The following is an 18,736-nucleotide window of genomic DNA, read 5'->3' on the forward strand; positions in this document are numbered from 1 at the left end:
GCATAAAGCCAAGTAAGCCAAAAAATTTGTACATCACATTGTTTAATATTTGTCAATTAAATAATTTTTGCATCCCATACAAAGCACTGATTGAGCTTTTAATATGAAACATTACTGCTGGATGCAAGATCAGTCCTCCTGAGTACTGAGAATGACATCATCCACGCAGTTGTACTGCACTACTATTCACCGTACAGCGCATGTTCACAAATTCTATGTGTGTGCAAAACTGAGAATGTCCCTCAATCCGTTTGAGACGCTGACACCCGCGTGGTCTTGCAGCCACACGTGGCCCAGGTCTGTGTCACGACGACGAGTTCCAGTGCCAGGTGGACGGGTTCTGCCTGCCGGGCGCGTGGGAGTGCGACGGGCACGCGGACTGCCAGGACGGCTCAGACGAGCACAACGGCTGCCCGCCAATCACCTGTCGCCCCAGCTACTTCCAGTGCGACAACAAGAGGTGCGTACACGAGTCCTGGGTGTGCGATGGAGAGAACGACTGCCAGGACATGAGCGACGAGAGAGGCTGTCCCACGCCTCCCTTCAGCTGCCCCGCCGGCCAGTGGCTCTGCCCCACCGACCAGGTGTGCATCGGGCTGGATCGAGTGTGTGACGGGGAGCGGGACTGTCCGGACGGGGCCGACGAGTCGCCCCTCTGCAGTGAGTATGACCTCCGGGCTTTTTCTCGTGTTCAGAAATGCAATACGTGACGAGACGTGCGCTGACTCTCGAGCCGTGCACAAGACCCCCGACGTGAGCGGGGTTACATCCCCTGACACAGCATCCTCTGGGCTGTGGTCCCTTCTGTTCATCTGTACCCTCGGTGAATCAATTTCTACCTTTTTGAATAAAGAAAAATATATGTAAGGAGGACTGTTTGCTTTCCTTTTGAAAAAAAAGAAGGAAAAAAGCCATGCTATTTGATGTAAGCCAATAGCTGCTGCAGAACCTTTGAGCCCTCAGTCAACATTGAAAATACTGTTTTCCTGCTTGTCTATCCTCAGAAATGCTCCCTTTTGAATCAAGGGCACAGAATCTAATCAGCTCAAAGCTCCTGCTTCCACAGCTCGTTGCCTTGCTTTTAATAAGGCGAAGGGGGATGTTTGGGGAGATTTGTTCCACACGGTCTTTCTTTCTGCAGGCGAGGACGACTGCGCCGTGAACAACGGGGGCTGCAGCGGGGGCTGCGTTCAGGGGCCGTTTGGGGCCCAGTGCACCTGCGAGCCAGGCTTCCAGCTTCTCAACGACTCCAAGACCTGCGACGACATCGACGAGTGCCTGATACCGGGCATGTGCAGCCAGACGTGCTTCAATGAGCGCGGCTCCTTCCGCTGCTACTGCGAGGACGGCTACGAGCTCGAGCCCAACGGCCGTGTCTGCAAGGCCTCCGGTACTCATTCACCTATTCGTTTGAGACAAACACAATAGCAAGTTGATGCAATAACACGTACATACAATAACACGCTAAGTACAGCCAAGGTAAGGAGCTTCCAGCACAACAAATTTGATGACAAATTTATGAGTTTTATCATAGAAAATTGTTTTGCATTTTGCTGTTTATCTAACTCAAGAAAATAGTCCTAAATATCTTGATACTACTCAAGTACCAATAGTGGTGGAAAAATAAGCATGTTCCCCGATTAGTTTTTGGTCATCTCTCACAAAAAATTAGGTGTACGGTAAGCCAGCCTGCGATGTCTGCAGTGACAGAGGTGGCCACACTACATGAGAATAATGTGGTTGCAGGCCCCCAGGATGCCATACTTCTGATCACCAAGCGCAGTCAGATCATCTCCAACAACATCAGGCAGAGGCCCACCGTCATCAGACCTGTGGTCAGCGGCTCCAACATTGTCACCGTGGACTTCGACAGGGTGACCAATCGCATCTACTGGGCTGACGCAGGCCAAGAGAAGATCTGGAGTGCCTGGCAGAATGGCACAGATAGACGAGAGGTGTGGTGCATTCTGATATACAGGCTGCAATCTGAAACCTATAAGGCCTTGTGTATGACTATTCTGAATAAAAGAACATGAGACAATTAAGTGTCCTTTCAAGATTTTCAAGACTAATATATAAGGTATATAAGGTATGTCAGGCCAAGAAATCCTGAACATTCGGAATAAGAGTCTGCTAAGTGAACGCAACGTAACATTTCAAATATTTTCATTTGGTCTTAAAATTTGCAATGTGAAAGCAGAAGTTCACACCAAAACGACACAGAGTTGACTGTGTCTTGTAAAAAAACAGATTTGTGTTGCAATTGCATGTAGTTGTCATAAGTGATGAGTGCGCCCTCCCTGTGTTTATGTTCAGGTGTTCTCCACTGGACTGACAGTACCCGAGACCCTGGCTGTGGACTGGGTGGGCCGGAACCTCTACTGGACTGACTCTGTGATGGAGAACATTGAGGTGGCCACTCTGGATGGCCGGTTCCGGAAGATACTCCTGACCAAGAACATCACCAGCCCTCGTGGGCTTGCTCTGGACCCACGTGACTTGTAAGCCTGCGTCATGTTCTAAAAGAATAAAAATATGCTTTTTGCACATTTGCATTCAGTAGCATTACCACAAGCATTTTCCATGGTTTAAATAGTTCTCAGTTAGTTAAAATACAAATTGTAGATGTTCAAATACAAATTGTAGATGTGCAGGTATTTGCTCAAGTGTTGATTTTATCTCCATGCATCTGTTTGACAAAATCTTTGAACTTAGATGAAATAAGTATTGGAAAAATGTGAAATTAATGGGTTCTTTTATTTATCATGTGGTAGCACCAATTTGATGTTCTGGACGGACTGGGGTCAGAATCCAAGAATTGAGAAGGCCAGCATGGATGGCACATTCCGGCGTGCCATAGTGACAAAAAAGCTGTACTGGCCCAACGGGCTGACCATCGACTATCCCACCCGCCGGCTCTACTTTGCAGATGCCTATCTGGACTACATTGACTATTGTGACTACGATGGCAACAATCGATTCCAGGTCTTTGCCAGTGATCTGGTGAGTCTGTGGACAACGTGTAATTCAGCATATTCCAGACTCAAGAGATTGCTATCAAGAGAATTTGATTTTAACCTTTGACCCCATGGTGGCTTTCTGTGCAGTTGCTGCAGCACCCTCATGGCATGACCATCTTTGAGGACTATGTGTACTGGACAGAGCGGTACTCCAGTCGAGTCATCCGGGCTAACAAATTGCATGGAGGCAATGTGACCACCCTCCTGACTGATATCTACCAGCCCATGGGCATTGTGATGAGTCACCCAGTCAAACAACCTCCTTGTAAGGACTACAGTAAATGCATTATGACACACATGTAGCAGGAGTGTACAAAGCTGTATGCATTTTATAAGTACCATAAGCAACCTCTGTTATTGGTTTAAAACATACTGGATACTGGCTCTCTTAGAAGGCTTGGAAACTAGTGAGTCATGAAGTGAATTTTGCTTTTCATTAACTCGTTAGCCTCTCAAAGAACAAATAATGTGGTTTTCATTCAACCAGCGGTGAACCCTTGCCTGAACAGCCCATGCAGTCAACTGTGCCTGCTGTCTGGAAGGAGGCCAGTGTACTTCTCCTGTGCCTGTCAATCAGGCTGGCATCTGAACAGCGACAGATCCACGTGCACCAAAGGTTGGACCTGGCATAAATGCCTTTGTCGATTCAGATATCACCCGCCTGTCTGATTGAAGACGTTAACCGCGGCTGTTTATTTACTTCAGATGATAGCCCCTTCCTGATGGTTGTCAGGGGCACGACGATCTTGGGCATCCCGCTTGACCCCAATGACACCTCCACCAATGCAATGACCCCGGTGTCGGACATCAGCCAGGGCCACGACATTGATTTTGATGACCGGGAGCAGTTTGTCTACTGGGTCCAGGGCTCTGTGAGTGACAGACAGATTTAGAGTGCAGACTGCAGAAGATGCCTTTAGTACAGTTCCAATTCACTTTGTAGAAATGACACTGAGCATAGAACTCTGGAATTCTTATTTCTAACCTTGAACGGGACCAAATAAATAATTATATTGCAGTCAGAAACTCCTTTGGCATTCCAAAGTACTGTATTATGTTATCAGTACAATTGTACATTTTTCATAATAGGTAACTTTGGTCGATGGCTGTTACTTACTGTAAATATAAGAATATGAAACAAATCCCAAAATTAATGATAAATGCTGTCATATTTGACCCAAAAATGGATCCCTCCAGACAGACAGTATTGCCAATATACTGCAGAAGGAATGTTTAATCACCGATGTGTGATTGCTGCTGATGTTTTCTTCTCAACTTCTCAACAGGGGTCTATTTTCAGAGTGAAGACTGATGGAAGCAATCGAACTCAGTTTGCTCCAACAGCTATTATTGGCTCACCCTATGGGTTGGCCTTTGATTGGATAACCAGAATAATGTATTACACAAATCCCACCAATCAGGCCATTGAGGTAAAAATGACGCTTCTTTGTGCAAAGTGATGGTATTGATTATACCGCAGCATTTAGTGAAAATAAATCTTAATTATATGCTCAAATGACAGTAGTTGTTATTGCTGTAGAACAGTATTTTCCCCAGTCATTGTACTGTACATAAATTAATAGATAACATCTTGTATAGGTCATCCGAGTAGATGGGAGTCAGCATTACAGGAAGACCCTCATCACAAACAATGGGAAACCGGAAGGGGTAGGGGAGCCCATTGGAATAGCTCTTGATCCAGCCAGAGGGTAAAAAAATGCACTCCAACTCTTTATTCATGCACTTGGACTAGATACAGCTTTCTGTTAATGTGCAAGGGTTCTTGACAATGATGATGGTGCCAACCATTTATATTACAGAAAGTTGTTCTGGACAGACAGGGGAACAGATGCTGGGGTCCCACCCAAGGTGGCCAGTGCAGACATGGATGGGAGTAATTTGAAGGTCCTGTACACCGGCAACCTCGGCCGCGTTGAGTACATCACAGCTGACATTGCTGAGAGCAAGCTGTACTGGAGTGTCACCAGCTCCGGAGTGGTAGGTTTTCACCACACCAGGTGAATAGGAAACCATTGTCAAAAGCAGAGTACAGCATAGCCTAAAGCATAGAGTAATGTTTAGCTGACCCCTCTGACAGCCACAATCCAGGTATGTTTTCCTGGAAAACCACAGATGAATAATTGTATAACTAGTAAATGTAAAACCAGTGGTAAATGAAATAAAATTGACAATTCATTTTAAACTGCAGGTAAATATAAATATATAAATATAAAAAAACATATGTGTTTAAATATAGAAATGCTAGATACACCATTACAGTTAGCATTTTATTGTTGATAAAATTCAGTAATACATGTTGTAAATCTGAATTATAGTGTAATGTGTGGAGGAGGTTGCAAGAAAACATTTTTTTCTGACAGATTGAGTGCGGGACAATGGATGGGGTCAGCCGCATGACCATTGTGAGTGGCCTGTCGCACCCCTGGGGAATCACCGTTCACCAGAACTACCTCTACTACACCGACCAGGACTACGAGGTCATTGAAAGGGTAGACAAAGCAAACGGGGCCAACATGGTGGTGATGAGGAGCGGTTTGACCGGGGTCGGGGCCCTCAAGGTCCACGCCCGAGACAGTGAGTGTAGCCCCTGGCACTCCCAACTGCCCATGCAGTCACTCCGTTGCTCGCACTGATAAAACTACAGTGCAGGAGGATGTAAAGTACACCATGAATCAGTCACTACCTACCCATTCGTTAATTTATTCAACCTTAGCCCCAATTCCATACAACTGCAGAGAGTAATATAACAATTTTTACCTCATGAACAAACTCTCATAATGGCAATTAATATCCATTTTTGTTGCTGTTTAAGTAGGATATAATGTGAGGGTTTTGATTGTAAAGCATGCTTGTTTTGAAGAAAGCAGACCCTAGGGTTTTGGTGGCCCTAAACAAGAATGCTCTTGTGGCCCCAAAGTGCTCCAACATAAATCATACCGACCCCATAACAGCTGAATTGCATGGCCCTGGGATGATTGTGGCCCTAAACGATTGCATAGAGTGTTTATACCAGTGGCCGGCTCTGGTTTTGAAGGTCAGGGGTAGACAGAGGGTGTTCTGTTCTATCTCTACGCAGACTCTGCAGGGACCACCAATGCCTGCAGCACCAACAATGGGGGCTGCCCCCACCTGTGCCTGCCCAAGCCTGGCGGACAGAAAGCGTGCGCGTGCACCACAGGCTTTGTGCCATCTGACGATGGGTCCCGCTGCGAGCAATATGACTCCTTCGCCGTGGTGTCCACTTCCCAGCTCATCCGTGGGTTTCACATCAACAGCTCCGATCACTCCGATGCCATGGTGCCGGTGGGTGGCTGTAAGTATCACAAGATATATATATATATAGCTATTATAAAACGGTAGTTCGGGCCCTGGATGCTGATTGGTCAATACAGCATTCCGGCTGTGCAATACTTCATGGTATAGTAACAGCTATGTCAAAACATACCTGTTCACCTTGCTGTGTATAATATCACTGCGGACCTTAAACTGTCAACTCTTTCGACAGTAGCCAAAGTTATTTTCCCAACAACGTTCAACGTTACGGTAAGCTACAATTGAGAAAACTCACTATAAAAAAAGGTGCAACAAACCAGGACAATATGGACAATAAAATGGACAGTTTTAACATTACGTTTAATAAGAAAGCACAATTACTGAAGTTAATGTGTGAGTAACTTGCCACACAGGTGACGTAACCGGTGTGGCACAGGCTTTATCTGAAGTGACGCACAATAACTGCATACTAAAGAACGTTCGAACAGCTACAGAACACAGGTCAGATAAGGTAGCTAATAGTACATAAAGTACCAGTTATCCGTAGCCATGAACATATACGTATTTCTGCTGTATTTCAGAAAATAAAGAGGCTCATTTTTTTAATGAGTGAAAAAGTCATTCTATGGCCAGTGGCCTGCTAATGCTACTTATTCCACACAAGATTTTGTCTTTACATCCCAATTGTAATTAAATGTCCAGAATAGCTAAAAACCGAACAAGGAAACACAAAATAGCTGCACTACAGAGTACCATACGATGTTCTCACACACACGGTCTAATTACTGTTGCCGTCTCTGACCACCTCACCTCTTCATGCTTCACAGTTTGCTTGTAGCGCTCAAGGGTGTGTCATCAATGGAGGTGTGGGTGGGGTTGAGGACGGAGGAGACAAACACAGAGTCTAGAAGGGCTGCAAAAAACCTGCATAGTATACCGTTAATATTTCCACTGTGTTGTTGTGTTGCTTGGCAACCATTCAGTAATTTGCCGTAGAGCTATATTGCTTGGAGGAAGAATGTTATTGTATTTTTTATTAATAAATGATGGCATGTATTGAACATTCCTGTCTTTATTTGGCTTCACGTCGTGCCTAACAACACCCTTTAGCTGTGACTATATTCATGATATTGCATGGCCTTGTTGCTTATAAAAAGGCTAATAATCAACTAAAATGTGTCGCTATCAAAATTAAACAAACAAGGCATGTCTTTGCACTACTACTAAAGATTACAATATGGAAAAATCCACTGCACCTTGGAATAAAATCAAATAGCTTGTCAAAGTGACCGAAGCTTGTGGGTCGCTAAAACAGGTGGCGCATTGTTAAGAAGGCATACTGCAAACAAGGCTTCGGTAATGCAAATACTAGTCCTGATCAATGTATAAAGGATTCATTGTCTTAATGTTCATGTATTTTGTGCCAAACAACATCCATTTCAGAATCTTTAAGGTTATGCTATGCGTAGGACTTCATAAGAATGAGATTTTGACTGCCTGTATTCAACCTCAGTAGAGGATGTTTTCACTTAAAAATATTATTTTGCCAGTACTTTTGACTTCCTGGTCCTGATCCTGGAGAGACCATTTGTGTACACTGTTTTTCACCCCGACCACTGATAAAGAATTTGTTTGATTTAGTTGTTAATACAGATTTTACATTTATCAATGATTAACTGCTACTGTTTAACTAAGGCATGGAGTTATGTTTACATTAACAGCCGTGAAAGCATTTCTTCTGCATATTTCGTATCAAATCTACCCCTTAAAGTAATGCTGAGCCTCAGTATGCCAGAAGATTTTGTTGTTTTACCTCTAAAGTTATTTAAAAACAAATTAATCATGAGATGAACAAATCAATAAGAGGTTGAAGATACAGTATATCTTTGTGGTCTTGTTTTTACACAACAACATACTTAAAGTAATTATGTCAGTCAACAGGATATCCAGGTCAACATGTAAACAACTGGAGCTGTAATTTTCCTGCGAAAATCAGGAATACTCGACATACGAGCAACGACATACAACACCATAACCATAACTGTGCTTCACTGTCTGCAGCTTATTACTCCAAGATTGACAAACTGGATCTGCACATTCCATCTGGCTTCCTGTACTGGAGTGATAACAGCTCCTACAGCTACTACAGAGGGATTTCCAGGGCCAAGACCGACGGCTCACGCTATTCACGCGTCGTCTCCTCCGGCGTGGGGACGGGCGGGATACAAGGCTTTGCCGTCGACTGGGTTGCAGGTTAGCTCTGCGCTTATCTTGCTTTGTGCTTTATGTGTTTAATAAACGGGGTCCTTATGAGAAGGCAACAGGGTGTCCCGGTTTAATCATCTCCACTGCTTCAGGGTGCCATTTTGAAGAGAGCAATAAAAGACATGGCTGAACAGGCTTGGTTTTTAAATTCATCACGCAATGGGTTGTAATCACCTTGAAGGAGGAATTCTGTTTAGAGTCTTTAGGAATAAAGAAGTATTTTTTTCATTTCCAAATCAGCCAGCACCACATTTTTCTTCCTCTGACAGTCATTTTAAGGTTTGACAAGGCCTTGTCACATCAACAATATTAAAATTGACCATCATATCTCAGCTCTCCTAAGAACTCACTGCCTCCACATGCTGAAACTGCATGGGCTGACAGGTGTGTTTAACTAGACAAAGCTACTGTTTCTCTGTCCACGTGACATCCGCAGCTTAAGCACTGGTCTTTGGTACAGTGATGCCTCCCACAGCTCACAATAAAATCCAGTGAAAAATCCAATATGTGGCCAGTAGTCCTGTAGAATGAAGACCATAGTTATTGTCCCTAGCATCGGCTAAGGTTTTATATTCAGTAAGGTTTCCCTTGCCTCATGGGATTAGATTGTGACTAATGGCTGTTCATAGATAGCTGATCGTGCTGATTTGCCCAATAAAAAGCTGTGACAGCTGGCGGCACACATTGCAAGGGACATTGCTGGTATTTGATTAATGTGATTGGGATGAATAAACTACTCTGTTTTAACCTGTGACAGGAAATCTGTACTTCACAAATGCCTTTGAAACCCAGACCTACTTGGAGGTCCTGCGCCTCAACACCAGCCTGAGGCTGGTCCTGCTGAAGAGCAGCACAGACCGGCCCCGGGACCTGGCCGTGAGCCCCAAGCTGCGCTACCTGTTCTGGACCGACGGCGGCCAGACACCCAAGATCGAACGTGCCCAGCTGGACGGCCGCAACCGCACGGTGCTGGCCTCCGAGACCCTGGCCTCGCCGCGCGGGCTGACGGTAGACTACACCAACAACTTCCTGTACTGGTCAGACGACGTCCTGGACATGATCTCTTGCATGGCGGCGGACGGCAGCCAGCGGCAGATCGTGCGCTACGGAAGCCGATACCCGGCACCTTATGGGGTCGCCATCTTCGGGAACTATATGGTGTGGGTGGACCGTAGACTGCAAAAAGTCTTCCAGGCCAGCAAGCTACCAGGAAACACGGACGCGGCAGAGGTCATCCGGGACAACTTGGAGGAATTGGCGGACGTGGCCGTGTTTGACGCCCACGTCCAGCCGGTGTCCGCCAACCAGGTGGGCTTCAACCCCTGCCAGGAAGACAACGGGCGCTGCCAGCAGCTGTGCTTCGCCCTGCCGGAGAAGCAGGAGCCCAAGTGCAGCTGCGCCCACGGCTCGTTGCTCAGCAACGGCGTGTCCTGCGGGTTTGGCCTGGACGAGTACCTCATCTTCACCACTGACTACGCCATGAACAGCGCCCGCCTGGACCCTGATGACCACAGCGTGCCCTTCCCAGCCGTCTCGCTCAGCTCCACCGTGATGGCCCTGGACTTTGACTTCCAGGACAAGAGGGTGTACTTCGCCCGCTCTTCTAGTGTGGGCAGGAGCAGCATTGGCTACATCAGCACCACCTCTGCCTCCAGCCCACCTGTCATCATCGCCTCCAGTGAGACAGTGCTCCCTTACCCATTGCACGCATTTCACCTGATTAAAATGCTTTTAAACATGGACCCCCTTGTAATACTTGGAACCCTTGCCTCTCTCTTCCAGATCTGGCTGACCCAGAAGGGCTGGCGTACGACTGGATCCACAAGCGCATATACTTCACCGACTACTACAACAGGAGTGTCCAGTCCATGGGGCATGACGGACAGAACCACTCCTGCGTCATCCGTGCAAACCGCCCACGGGCTATCATTGTGGACCCCTGTTACGGGTAATAATGGGAAATTTCCCAAACCCAGCGAGCTGTGAGCTGTGACTTGTAACATTGGCTATGCCTGTAGAATCACTGGAAGAAGGCTGTATCTGTAGGCCCACTAGACTTGTATGTTATTCTCTCTGTAGGTACATGTACTGGACAGACTGGGGCCTTCCTGCCAAGATTGAGCGGGCCACACTGGGAGGAAACTTCCGCACTACAATCATCGACCACGAGCTGGTGGAGCCCAATGGCCTCTCCCTGGACTACGAAGACCGACTGCTCTATTGGACTGATGCTTACCTGTAAGTGCCAGGTAGAAGAGCTCTGATTTACAGGGCTTCAGTAAATGCTATTGAATGTATGACCAGTAGGCCACTGTTTAGCATGAGGTGACACCTACAGTACCTTGATGGCTGATGTTCCTGTCCGGCAGGGACAAGATTGAGCGCTCCTCTCTGACGGGTCAGAACCGACAGGTGATCATCAGCGGGACACAGCACCCGTACGCCTTGACCGTGTATCAGCAGCACGTGTTCTGGACTGACTGGGACACGCGCAGCGTCTTCCGGGCCAGCAAGGACGACGGCTCGGACGTGACGGTGCTCGTACAGGAGCTGCTGTACAAGCCCAATGACATCCACGTGTTCACAGCCGCCAAGCAGGAGCTCTGCTCCAGCCCCTGCCAGCAGTTTAATGGCGGCTGTAGCCACACATGCGTGCCTGGTGAGCCAATCACTTTCCCTATCAGTCTCCACCCCTGCTTACCTCAATCTCAGTCTAGAGCCTGCATGGCAAACCGAGAAATCTTACTGGCCCGGTAATTCTGCCAATGTTTTAGAATTAGATCAAAATCACTGTTATCGGTTCACCTCCCCTCCACCCTTGGTGCACAGTCCTACAGTGTTTTGCTTGAGATCTAGAAGCTCTTTGGTGGAAAGATAGAGGCCAGCCAAGGCTATACTTGTTGCTAGTTTACCATACTATAATCTTGTGATGCACATACAGGTATACATGCAACACATAGATTACCACATCAATGATACAGGCTAATACTACATGCTACTTGAAGTTCTGGTGCTGAATATATCTAATTACTAAATACGGTTGGACATTAACTGATTAGGGCTATTGTTTCTTGTGAAATAATTGTGAACATAATTTGTAAGTGCAGTTTGAAGTAAAAAAAAAAATGTATTTAGGGTTACAGATAACACAAACAAATGGAAATGGCATAATTCACTTGCCAAGGCTGGTATGAGTGATGTATGATTAATATGTGTTCATATACTTTTTATGCTTATGCCAGTCAAAACACTTCCTCTGGGCTTGGTTTTCCATAGGTCCAAGAGCCATTTTATGGTCGCTACCCACACACATGGGGACCTGCCCCATCACTGTCCCTCTCTCCTCATTCCACAGGTCCCTCCGGCCCTGAGTGTCAGTGCCCTGTGGGTAAATATTACCTGGCCAACAATGGCAAAGACTGCATCCCGGACACGGGGCACCGCTGTGGGACGGGGGAGTTCACCTGCCTCAATGGAAACTGCATCGCCCAGCGGTGGAAGTGCGATGGCTTCAAGGACTGCTCGGACAACTCAGACGAGCTGGAGAGGGTGTGCGGTGAGGCCCTGGCGCTGCTAAATAGCCACTCAGCTCAATGCACTGGACACAATGCAGCAGAGCGCTCTGCAGTGCCGATGAAGCTTTACGCGGAGGCTACTTGGCTATTACTGGTTTGGTGTTTTCATTTTCTTAAAACATTTAATCATTTACAAATAAAAACATACTTTCAAATACTTTTATACTACGATGTTAGTATAAAATATGCATTTGACACAGGTTTATTTCAATGACAGCACATTTTTTATATTTACTCAGAGGATAATTCCGTCCACTGCAACTTATACAACCAGCAAAGCTATAACAAAAAACCAAGTGTGGCTGCAACAGGAGGAAACACTTGACCTGGCAGAGGAATATTTATTCATTCCCTATGTCCTGCAGCTTTTCACACCTGCTCACCCACACACTTCACCTGTGACAATGGCCGCTGCGTGCCCCTGTCCTACCTGTGCGACTACACCAATGACTGCGGGGACAACAGTGACGAGCACGACTGCCCCTTCCCCACCTGCAACCCAGCCACGGAGTTCACCTGCAACAGTGGCCGCTGCATCAGCGCGGACTTTGTGTGCAATGGACGGAACGACTGCCAGGACAACGGGACCTCTGACGAGATAAACTGCCGTGAGTCACAAGGAGGGCGACACGTCTGTACATGTTTATCACCGTCGGTACTCCACTCTGTCTTTATAGAAGTTACGCTAACAAGAGCGAAAATATCCTCAAATGGGTTTTAAGCAGTTGTTATGCGTTATTTATTGATCAACAGGTCATATAAAGTAAATTAATAATGTCATGCACACCCTGATGTTTTTTGTTTAATATGCATAACATTATCAATTTACTTTTATGACCTGTTGATCTATAAATAATGCACAACTGCTTAAAACCCATTTTAAGGACAGTTTCACTCTTGTTAGCTTAACTTCGGTAAAGACAGAGTAGTACCATACGGACGTCTGCGTGTTTGTGACTTAAAGCCCCTCCCTCCTCCAGCGGACCGGACCTGTGCCCCAGGCCTAATCAAGTGCGACACCACCAACATATGCGTCTCGCGCCTGAGCCTCTGTGACGGCTACAACGACTGCGGGGACAACAGTGACGAAAACCCGCTGTTCTGCGGTGAGTGATGTTGGGGGGGAGAGGGCAGGGCGTTGGGCAGTGCCCCCGGGGCTGGGGTCCGAGGGTGCGGGGGGCTCTGGTGACTCTGCTGTGTCTGGCCTTTCAGAGGGTAGGACGTGCGCGGCGGACGAGTTCCAGTGCGACGCGGGGAAGTGCATCCCGAAATCCTGGGTGTGCGACTTCATGAACGACTGCATGGATGGCTCCGACGAACCACCCTCCTGCCGTGAGAACAACTCTGATACTTTAATAAACATGCAAAATTATGGATTAACATGCCAAATTATAGATGCAGTACATGCTAAATTATATGCATGCCATATTGTAGGGCTGTTGTCATTATATCTAGAATTATTTTTTTAAATCAGGGTGGTATGATGGTGCAGTGGATAGGACTGTTGCCTCTCAAGAAGGCCTTAGGTTAGAATCCCAGCCGGGGCCTGTCTGTGTGGAGTTTGTATGTTCTCCCTGTGTCTGTGTGGATTTCTTCTGGGTACTCTGGTTTCCTCCCACAGTGCAAAGACATTCAGGTTATGGTAACTTGAGAAATGAAATTGCCAGTAGGTATGAATGTGTGAGTGAATGGTGTCCTGCGACAGATTGGCTACCTGTCCAAGGTGTGTTCCTGCCTCTTGCCCAACATAGGCTCCAGCACCCCTGCGACCACGATCAGGAATTAGCGGGTTAGATAATGCATGGATGGATATTTTTTAAATCCGAAGTATCTGTAAATATAATTTTTTTGGGCCATTCCCTCGTTGTGTCCTTGGTACAGCTGGCATTTATTTTCAGATTTAGAAATAATTACATTAGAATTTCATCTGATGTTGATGTACATGATGTTACAATTGTAATTATTGGGAAACTTCTGTAAATTTTTATTTAGGACAAAGTTCCTTTGGCTTTTTGGCATGGCATTACGTTGCTTAACAGATCAAACTGAATCCCAAGTGTTTATAGTTGCATAACTAGAGTTTCCTTTGTATATTCACATTTTGGGGTTACTTTAATGTGTATTGAATTCACCCCTACCCTCTTTTTCCCTCCCTAGGTGATCAAGTTCATACTTGCCACCCCGATCAGTTCACCTGCGTCAATGGCAACTGTATCCCAGTCACGATGACCTGTGATGGAAACAATGATTGTGGGGACAACAGTGATGAGGTGGCAGAGTTGGAATGTGGTGAGAGAGAATCTGCTTCTCCTTTTCCGATGTCCCAAAAGCTTGTTCACCTTAGACTTACTGATTACACATATTGGAATGAAACCTCACTAATTGTATTTTCCTAACCAAAAACACTGCAAATTTTCTTGCTTAGTTAGTTAAATAACATTCCAAATTCACATCACAGGTACATACACATTCCTAAACATATTGGGATTATACAAATATGAACAGACTGAGTCTAAAAGGTTTGGCAGTCACCTGGAGTGTAAACAGAACGTTTAGAAAAAGGTTGTCCGATCATATCCGAAAAGAGCTGATGAGCTGAGTGTACTTATCATGGTCTTGACTGAAGACTATGATTAATTCATTTTTTAAAAAGTACAATAATCCTCTCTCACTTTTTGGACAAGATTGGACACCCTTGGTTTTGAAAGATGGCAATAGAAGGCAGATGTGTGTAAAGGGAGCCTCTCAAATTCAGCTCATCCTCGGCTTGCGCTCGACTCGTCAGGTCTGAGGACGTGCCGCCCGGGGGAGTTCACCTGCCCGCCGCCCTGGTACCCGGGCAGCCCGCGCTGCATCCCCCAGAGCTACCTGTGCGACGGCGAGAAGGACTGCGCCGACGCGGCGGACGAGCTGCACAACTGCCCCAACCGCACCTGCCACCTCAACGAGTTCGCCTGCTCCAACGGCCTGTGCATCTTCCTCCCCTACCAGTACGTCCCACCCCACGAAGCTCAACCCGCTAACCCTTACAGAGAATGGAATGCATAAGATTTTACAGCACCTCAATGTATATGGGAAATTGACAAATTATTGCTGCTTTCAGCTATTGCAATATATTTCACTTTTCTGAAATATACTTAAATTATTTTTCACATATTTTCACTATATTGCAGTATATTCCATATAATTCGGTATGCCTTTGGATTCATTTCGTATAGGACAAAGCATGAGAATGTACATTGTTACCACACCATAAAAACTGGCAATGGTAATCCTCAGGTCTGGTCCTGGGGAGCCTCAGCTTCCCTGAGTTTTCGTTTTCATATTAAATTCAGCAACAAATTGAATTGACCCAAGAAACCAGGTGAGGTATATTAAACTGTATTTTAAACTGCTTTAAAGTTATACTATGCAGTATTTTTTAGCCTGTGTTTACAATCAAAGAAATGTCCTCCTTCGTTTTCAACCCCACCCACTCACCCCTGAGTGCCCAGTCGAGTCACAGACACGCAAATTCATAAGACACTAGAATAATGAATGGTGAATTTCTCCTAATGTCTCAGACTGGACATTAGCCTACATTGTCCAGTTGGAACCGTGAACCAGACATGTTCAGATCAATTGAAAACTGGACATTCCGGTCAAAAACCAGGCGTCTGGCAACCCTAGCTGCATAATGTAGCTAGAGGTAACGTTATTTACAGGTCCAACAGAAAACAAGCCAGCTCTGCATTGCTTTTCATCCTCTTGGCGAACACTCAGCTGACGGCACTGAGGAAAATAAATTTGAAGGTTACAGTCACTCTGTTATTTCATTGTTATTTCATAATATTTGCATGTCACAAAATCATGCATAGCAGGCCTTCAATTGCTCAACTAAGTATTGATTAATGAAAAACAACAGGCCCAGTAGCTCTCCAGGACCAGTGTAGACTCAGGGAGGAGCCAGTTTTGTCTGTCAGACAAAGCGAGCCAGTCCACAGTGATATCAAGACTCCGGTCTGTGTCTCCCCCCCGCAGTTGTGATCGGGTAAACGACTGCGGGGACGGCAGTGATGAAGTGGGCTGCACGTACGACACCTGCGCCAGCCACCAGTTCACCTGCCAGAACGGCGCCTGCATTCACGCCTCCTTCGTGTGCGACGGGGACTTCGACTGTCTGGACCACTCGGACGAGCTGGACGGGCTGTGCCACAGTCCTGAACCCACCTGTGCCCCCGGGGAGTACCTGTGCAAGTCGGGCCAGTGCATCGACATCCACAAGGTGTGCAACAACCAGAAGGACTGCCCTGACAACAGCGACGAGAAGGGCTGCGGTAAGGAGGTGCTACATGGCACTGCCGGAAAAAAATGTGTCCATTTTATCTTGGATTATAGATTAGAAAATACCCGTGCCCTGGATTCCATGTGGTTTTGCATTTTATATACAGTGAGCTCTGTAATGCTTTGCACAAATACATATTTTTTGGTTTGTACTCCACAATTTTGGATTAGATTTGTTATTAAACAGTTTGAAAGTACAGATTCTGAGCTTTCATTAAAATGTATTTTGACACGTTTTGTCTTCTCCATATAAAAATTACAACTCTTTATACATATATCCCCCCCCCCCCCCCCCACCTGCCATTTTAGGGTACCATAATGTTTTGGACATATTCATGTTATGTAAATGAAAGTAGTCATGTTTACTATTTTGTCACATATCCTTTGCATGCATTTACTGTTTGAAGTCTAACCCATAGACATCACCAGGAGTATCTTCTTTGGTGATGCTCTGCCAGGCCAGCACTGCAGCCATATTCAGCTCCTGCTGGTTTCAGGGGCTTCAAGTTTTCTCTTTAGCATATGAAACAAGATGGAGTGAATGACTTAGCCAGTCAAGAATTTTCCTGTCTTTGGATTTGTAAAACTCCTTTGTTGCTTTAGAAGTATGGTTGGGACCATTGTCTTGCTGTAGGATGAAGCGTCGTCCAATGAATTTGGAGGCATTTGCTTGAACTTGAGAAGATAAAATGCTTCTGTGAACTTCAGAATTCATTCTGCAGGTTGCTATCAGCAGTTACATAATCAATTGAACACACCTGACTAATCATAAACACCTGTAAAGCCATTTGTCCCAAACATAATGGTGCCCTGAAATGGGGGGACTATGTATAAAAAGTGCTGTAATTTCAACATGGTGAAACCAAAATGGCAAAAAATAGGCATTACTAAAAGCTGAGAATCTGCAATCTAATTACACGTGAATTATTTGATTACAAATCTAAAAGTGTGTTGTACAGAGCCTAATCAAGAAGAAATAAAAGTATTTGTACCAAACATTATGGACCTCACTGTATTTGTATCTATGCTGTATTATGAAATTTGACTGTTTTCATATTGAAGAAGGAATATTATCTGGCAGTTTTTGTATTTAAAGACCTAGACAATTATCTTACTTCCTAATTATCCTACTTATATGCTGACTATTTCCCTCTGCAAATCCTGAAGGCATCAACGAGTGCCTAAATCCGGCAGTGCACCAGTGTGCCCACGAGTGCACGGACACGCTAACGGGCTACTACTGCTCCTGCCGGCCGGGCTACCGGCTCATGCCGGACGGCAAGGCCTGCGAGGACGTGGACGAGTGCCGGGACACCCCGGCCGTGTGCAGCCAAATCTGCGAGAACTCGGTGGGCTCCTTCTTCTGCAAGTGCGCCCCGGGCTACCTGCGGGAGCCCGACGGCCGCACCTGCCGGCAGAACAGCGGCATCGCGCCCTACCTGCTCTACAGCAACCGCTACTACATCCGCAACCTGACGACCGACGGCAGCTCGCTGTCCATAGTGGTGCAGGGCCTGTCCAATGCGGTGGCGCTGGACTTTGACCACTACGAGCAGCGCCTCTACTGGATCGACGCGGGCGCCGCCCGGATTGAGCGCATGTTCTTCAACGGCACGGGCCGACAGGTGGTGCTGGACCACGACGTTCCCAACGTGGAGGGTCTGGCCATCGACTGGGTGGGACGGTGAGCCTGAGGCAGGCTGGGGGGGAGGGGCGGGAAGGGGGAAGGGAAGAGCCGAGTAACTGATGATTCTGGAATGATAGGGCCTTTTCATTACTGAATTATAATATTTTACTTGGAGTTTATTGGTCAAATAAAGTAGAGTCAAAGTCAACGTTCTGTGAGCGCTTTGTGTTGCTGTTACATATATAATGGGTGCAAATTGTCATGCCGACAAGAGTCATAACATGTATTGCCACATATTTCATATTCTGAGTGTCAAGCATTTTGCCGTAAACTTTTTTCAAGCTTTTCATCTGCAACATCCTAACATTGAGAAGTGTCACCTAGATATCTAGTGATGTTCATTTATCAGTTACCTTGTGTGCATGTGTGTCCTGCAGAAAAATGTACTGGGTGGACACTTACCAGGATGCTCTTCATGTGTCAGAACTGGATGGACGTTTCCGCAAGAAGCTGTTGAAAGGCTGCATCTCGCCAAATAATACCTATTGTTTTGTTAACCCACGGGCGGTGGTGGTCAACCCCAAATTCGGGTACGAGTGCCTTGGGAGCATGTGATTATGTACTGATTACAA

The 18,736-nt window shown here is 46.1% G+C and overlaps 1 protein-coding gene and 1 long non-coding RNA gene across 2 annotated transcripts in view; one reads left to right on the forward strand and one right to left on the reverse strand.

Annotated features, from left to right (window-relative positions):
* Positions 1 to 18,736, forward strand: part of lrp2b (low density lipoprotein receptor-related protein 2b) — a 57,815-nt gene that overhangs the window by 17,110 nt on the left and 21,969 nt on the right. The window contains exons 25-51 of the mRNA XM_064321960.1: positions 283 to 660; positions 1,142 to 1,390; positions 1,747 to 1,955; positions 2,317 to 2,501; positions 2,775 to 3,003; positions 3,108 to 3,285; positions 3,508 to 3,636; positions 3,726 to 3,892; positions 4,307 to 4,450; positions 4,620 to 4,729; positions 4,841 to 5,018; positions 5,402 to 5,615; positions 6,118 to 6,354; positions 8,376 to 8,567; positions 9,337 to 10,257; positions 10,362 to 10,527; positions 10,659 to 10,817; positions 10,949 to 11,238; positions 11,935 to 12,135; positions 12,520 to 12,762; positions 13,135 to 13,260; positions 13,367 to 13,486; positions 14,312 to 14,443; positions 14,940 to 15,144; positions 16,175 to 16,470; positions 17,645 to 18,161; positions 18,542 to 18,694. Of these exons, the coding sequence (XP_064178030.1) occupies positions 283 to 660; positions 1,142 to 1,390; positions 1,747 to 1,955; positions 2,317 to 2,501; positions 2,775 to 3,003; positions 3,108 to 3,285; positions 3,508 to 3,636; positions 3,726 to 3,892; positions 4,307 to 4,450; positions 4,620 to 4,729; positions 4,841 to 5,018; positions 5,402 to 5,615; positions 6,118 to 6,354; positions 8,376 to 8,567; positions 9,337 to 10,257; positions 10,362 to 10,527; positions 10,659 to 10,817; positions 10,949 to 11,238; positions 11,935 to 12,135; positions 12,520 to 12,762; positions 13,135 to 13,260; positions 13,367 to 13,486; positions 14,312 to 14,443; positions 14,940 to 15,144; positions 16,175 to 16,470; positions 17,645 to 18,161; positions 18,542 to 18,694 (6,328 nt within the window). The remainder of the gene's footprint in view (positions 1 to 282; positions 661 to 1,141; positions 1,391 to 1,746; positions 1,956 to 2,316; positions 2,502 to 2,774; positions 3,004 to 3,107; positions 3,286 to 3,507; positions 3,637 to 3,725; positions 3,893 to 4,306; positions 4,451 to 4,619; positions 4,730 to 4,840; positions 5,019 to 5,401; positions 5,616 to 6,117; positions 6,355 to 8,375; positions 8,568 to 9,336; positions 10,258 to 10,361; positions 10,528 to 10,658; positions 10,818 to 10,948; positions 11,239 to 11,934; positions 12,136 to 12,519; positions 12,763 to 13,134; positions 13,261 to 13,366; positions 13,487 to 14,311; positions 14,444 to 14,939; positions 15,145 to 16,174; positions 16,471 to 17,644; positions 18,162 to 18,541; positions 18,695 to 18,736) is intronic.
* LOC135247948 (uncharacterized) lies at positions 25 to 7,325 on the reverse strand. The gene is made up of 2 exons (XR_010328335.1): positions 7,125 to 7,325; positions 25 to 6,352 (listed from the first exon to the last, which is right to left on the reverse strand). It is a non-coding gene; the product is annotated as an uncharacterized LOC135247948 (long non-coding RNA).

This window comes from Anguilla rostrata, chromosome 2 (assembly GCF_018555375.3).
Source record: "Anguilla rostrata isolate EN2019 chromosome 2, ASM1855537v3, whole genome shotgun sequence".
Lineage (NCBI taxonomy): Eukaryota > Metazoa > Chordata > Actinopteri > Anguilliformes > Anguillidae > Anguilla > Anguilla rostrata.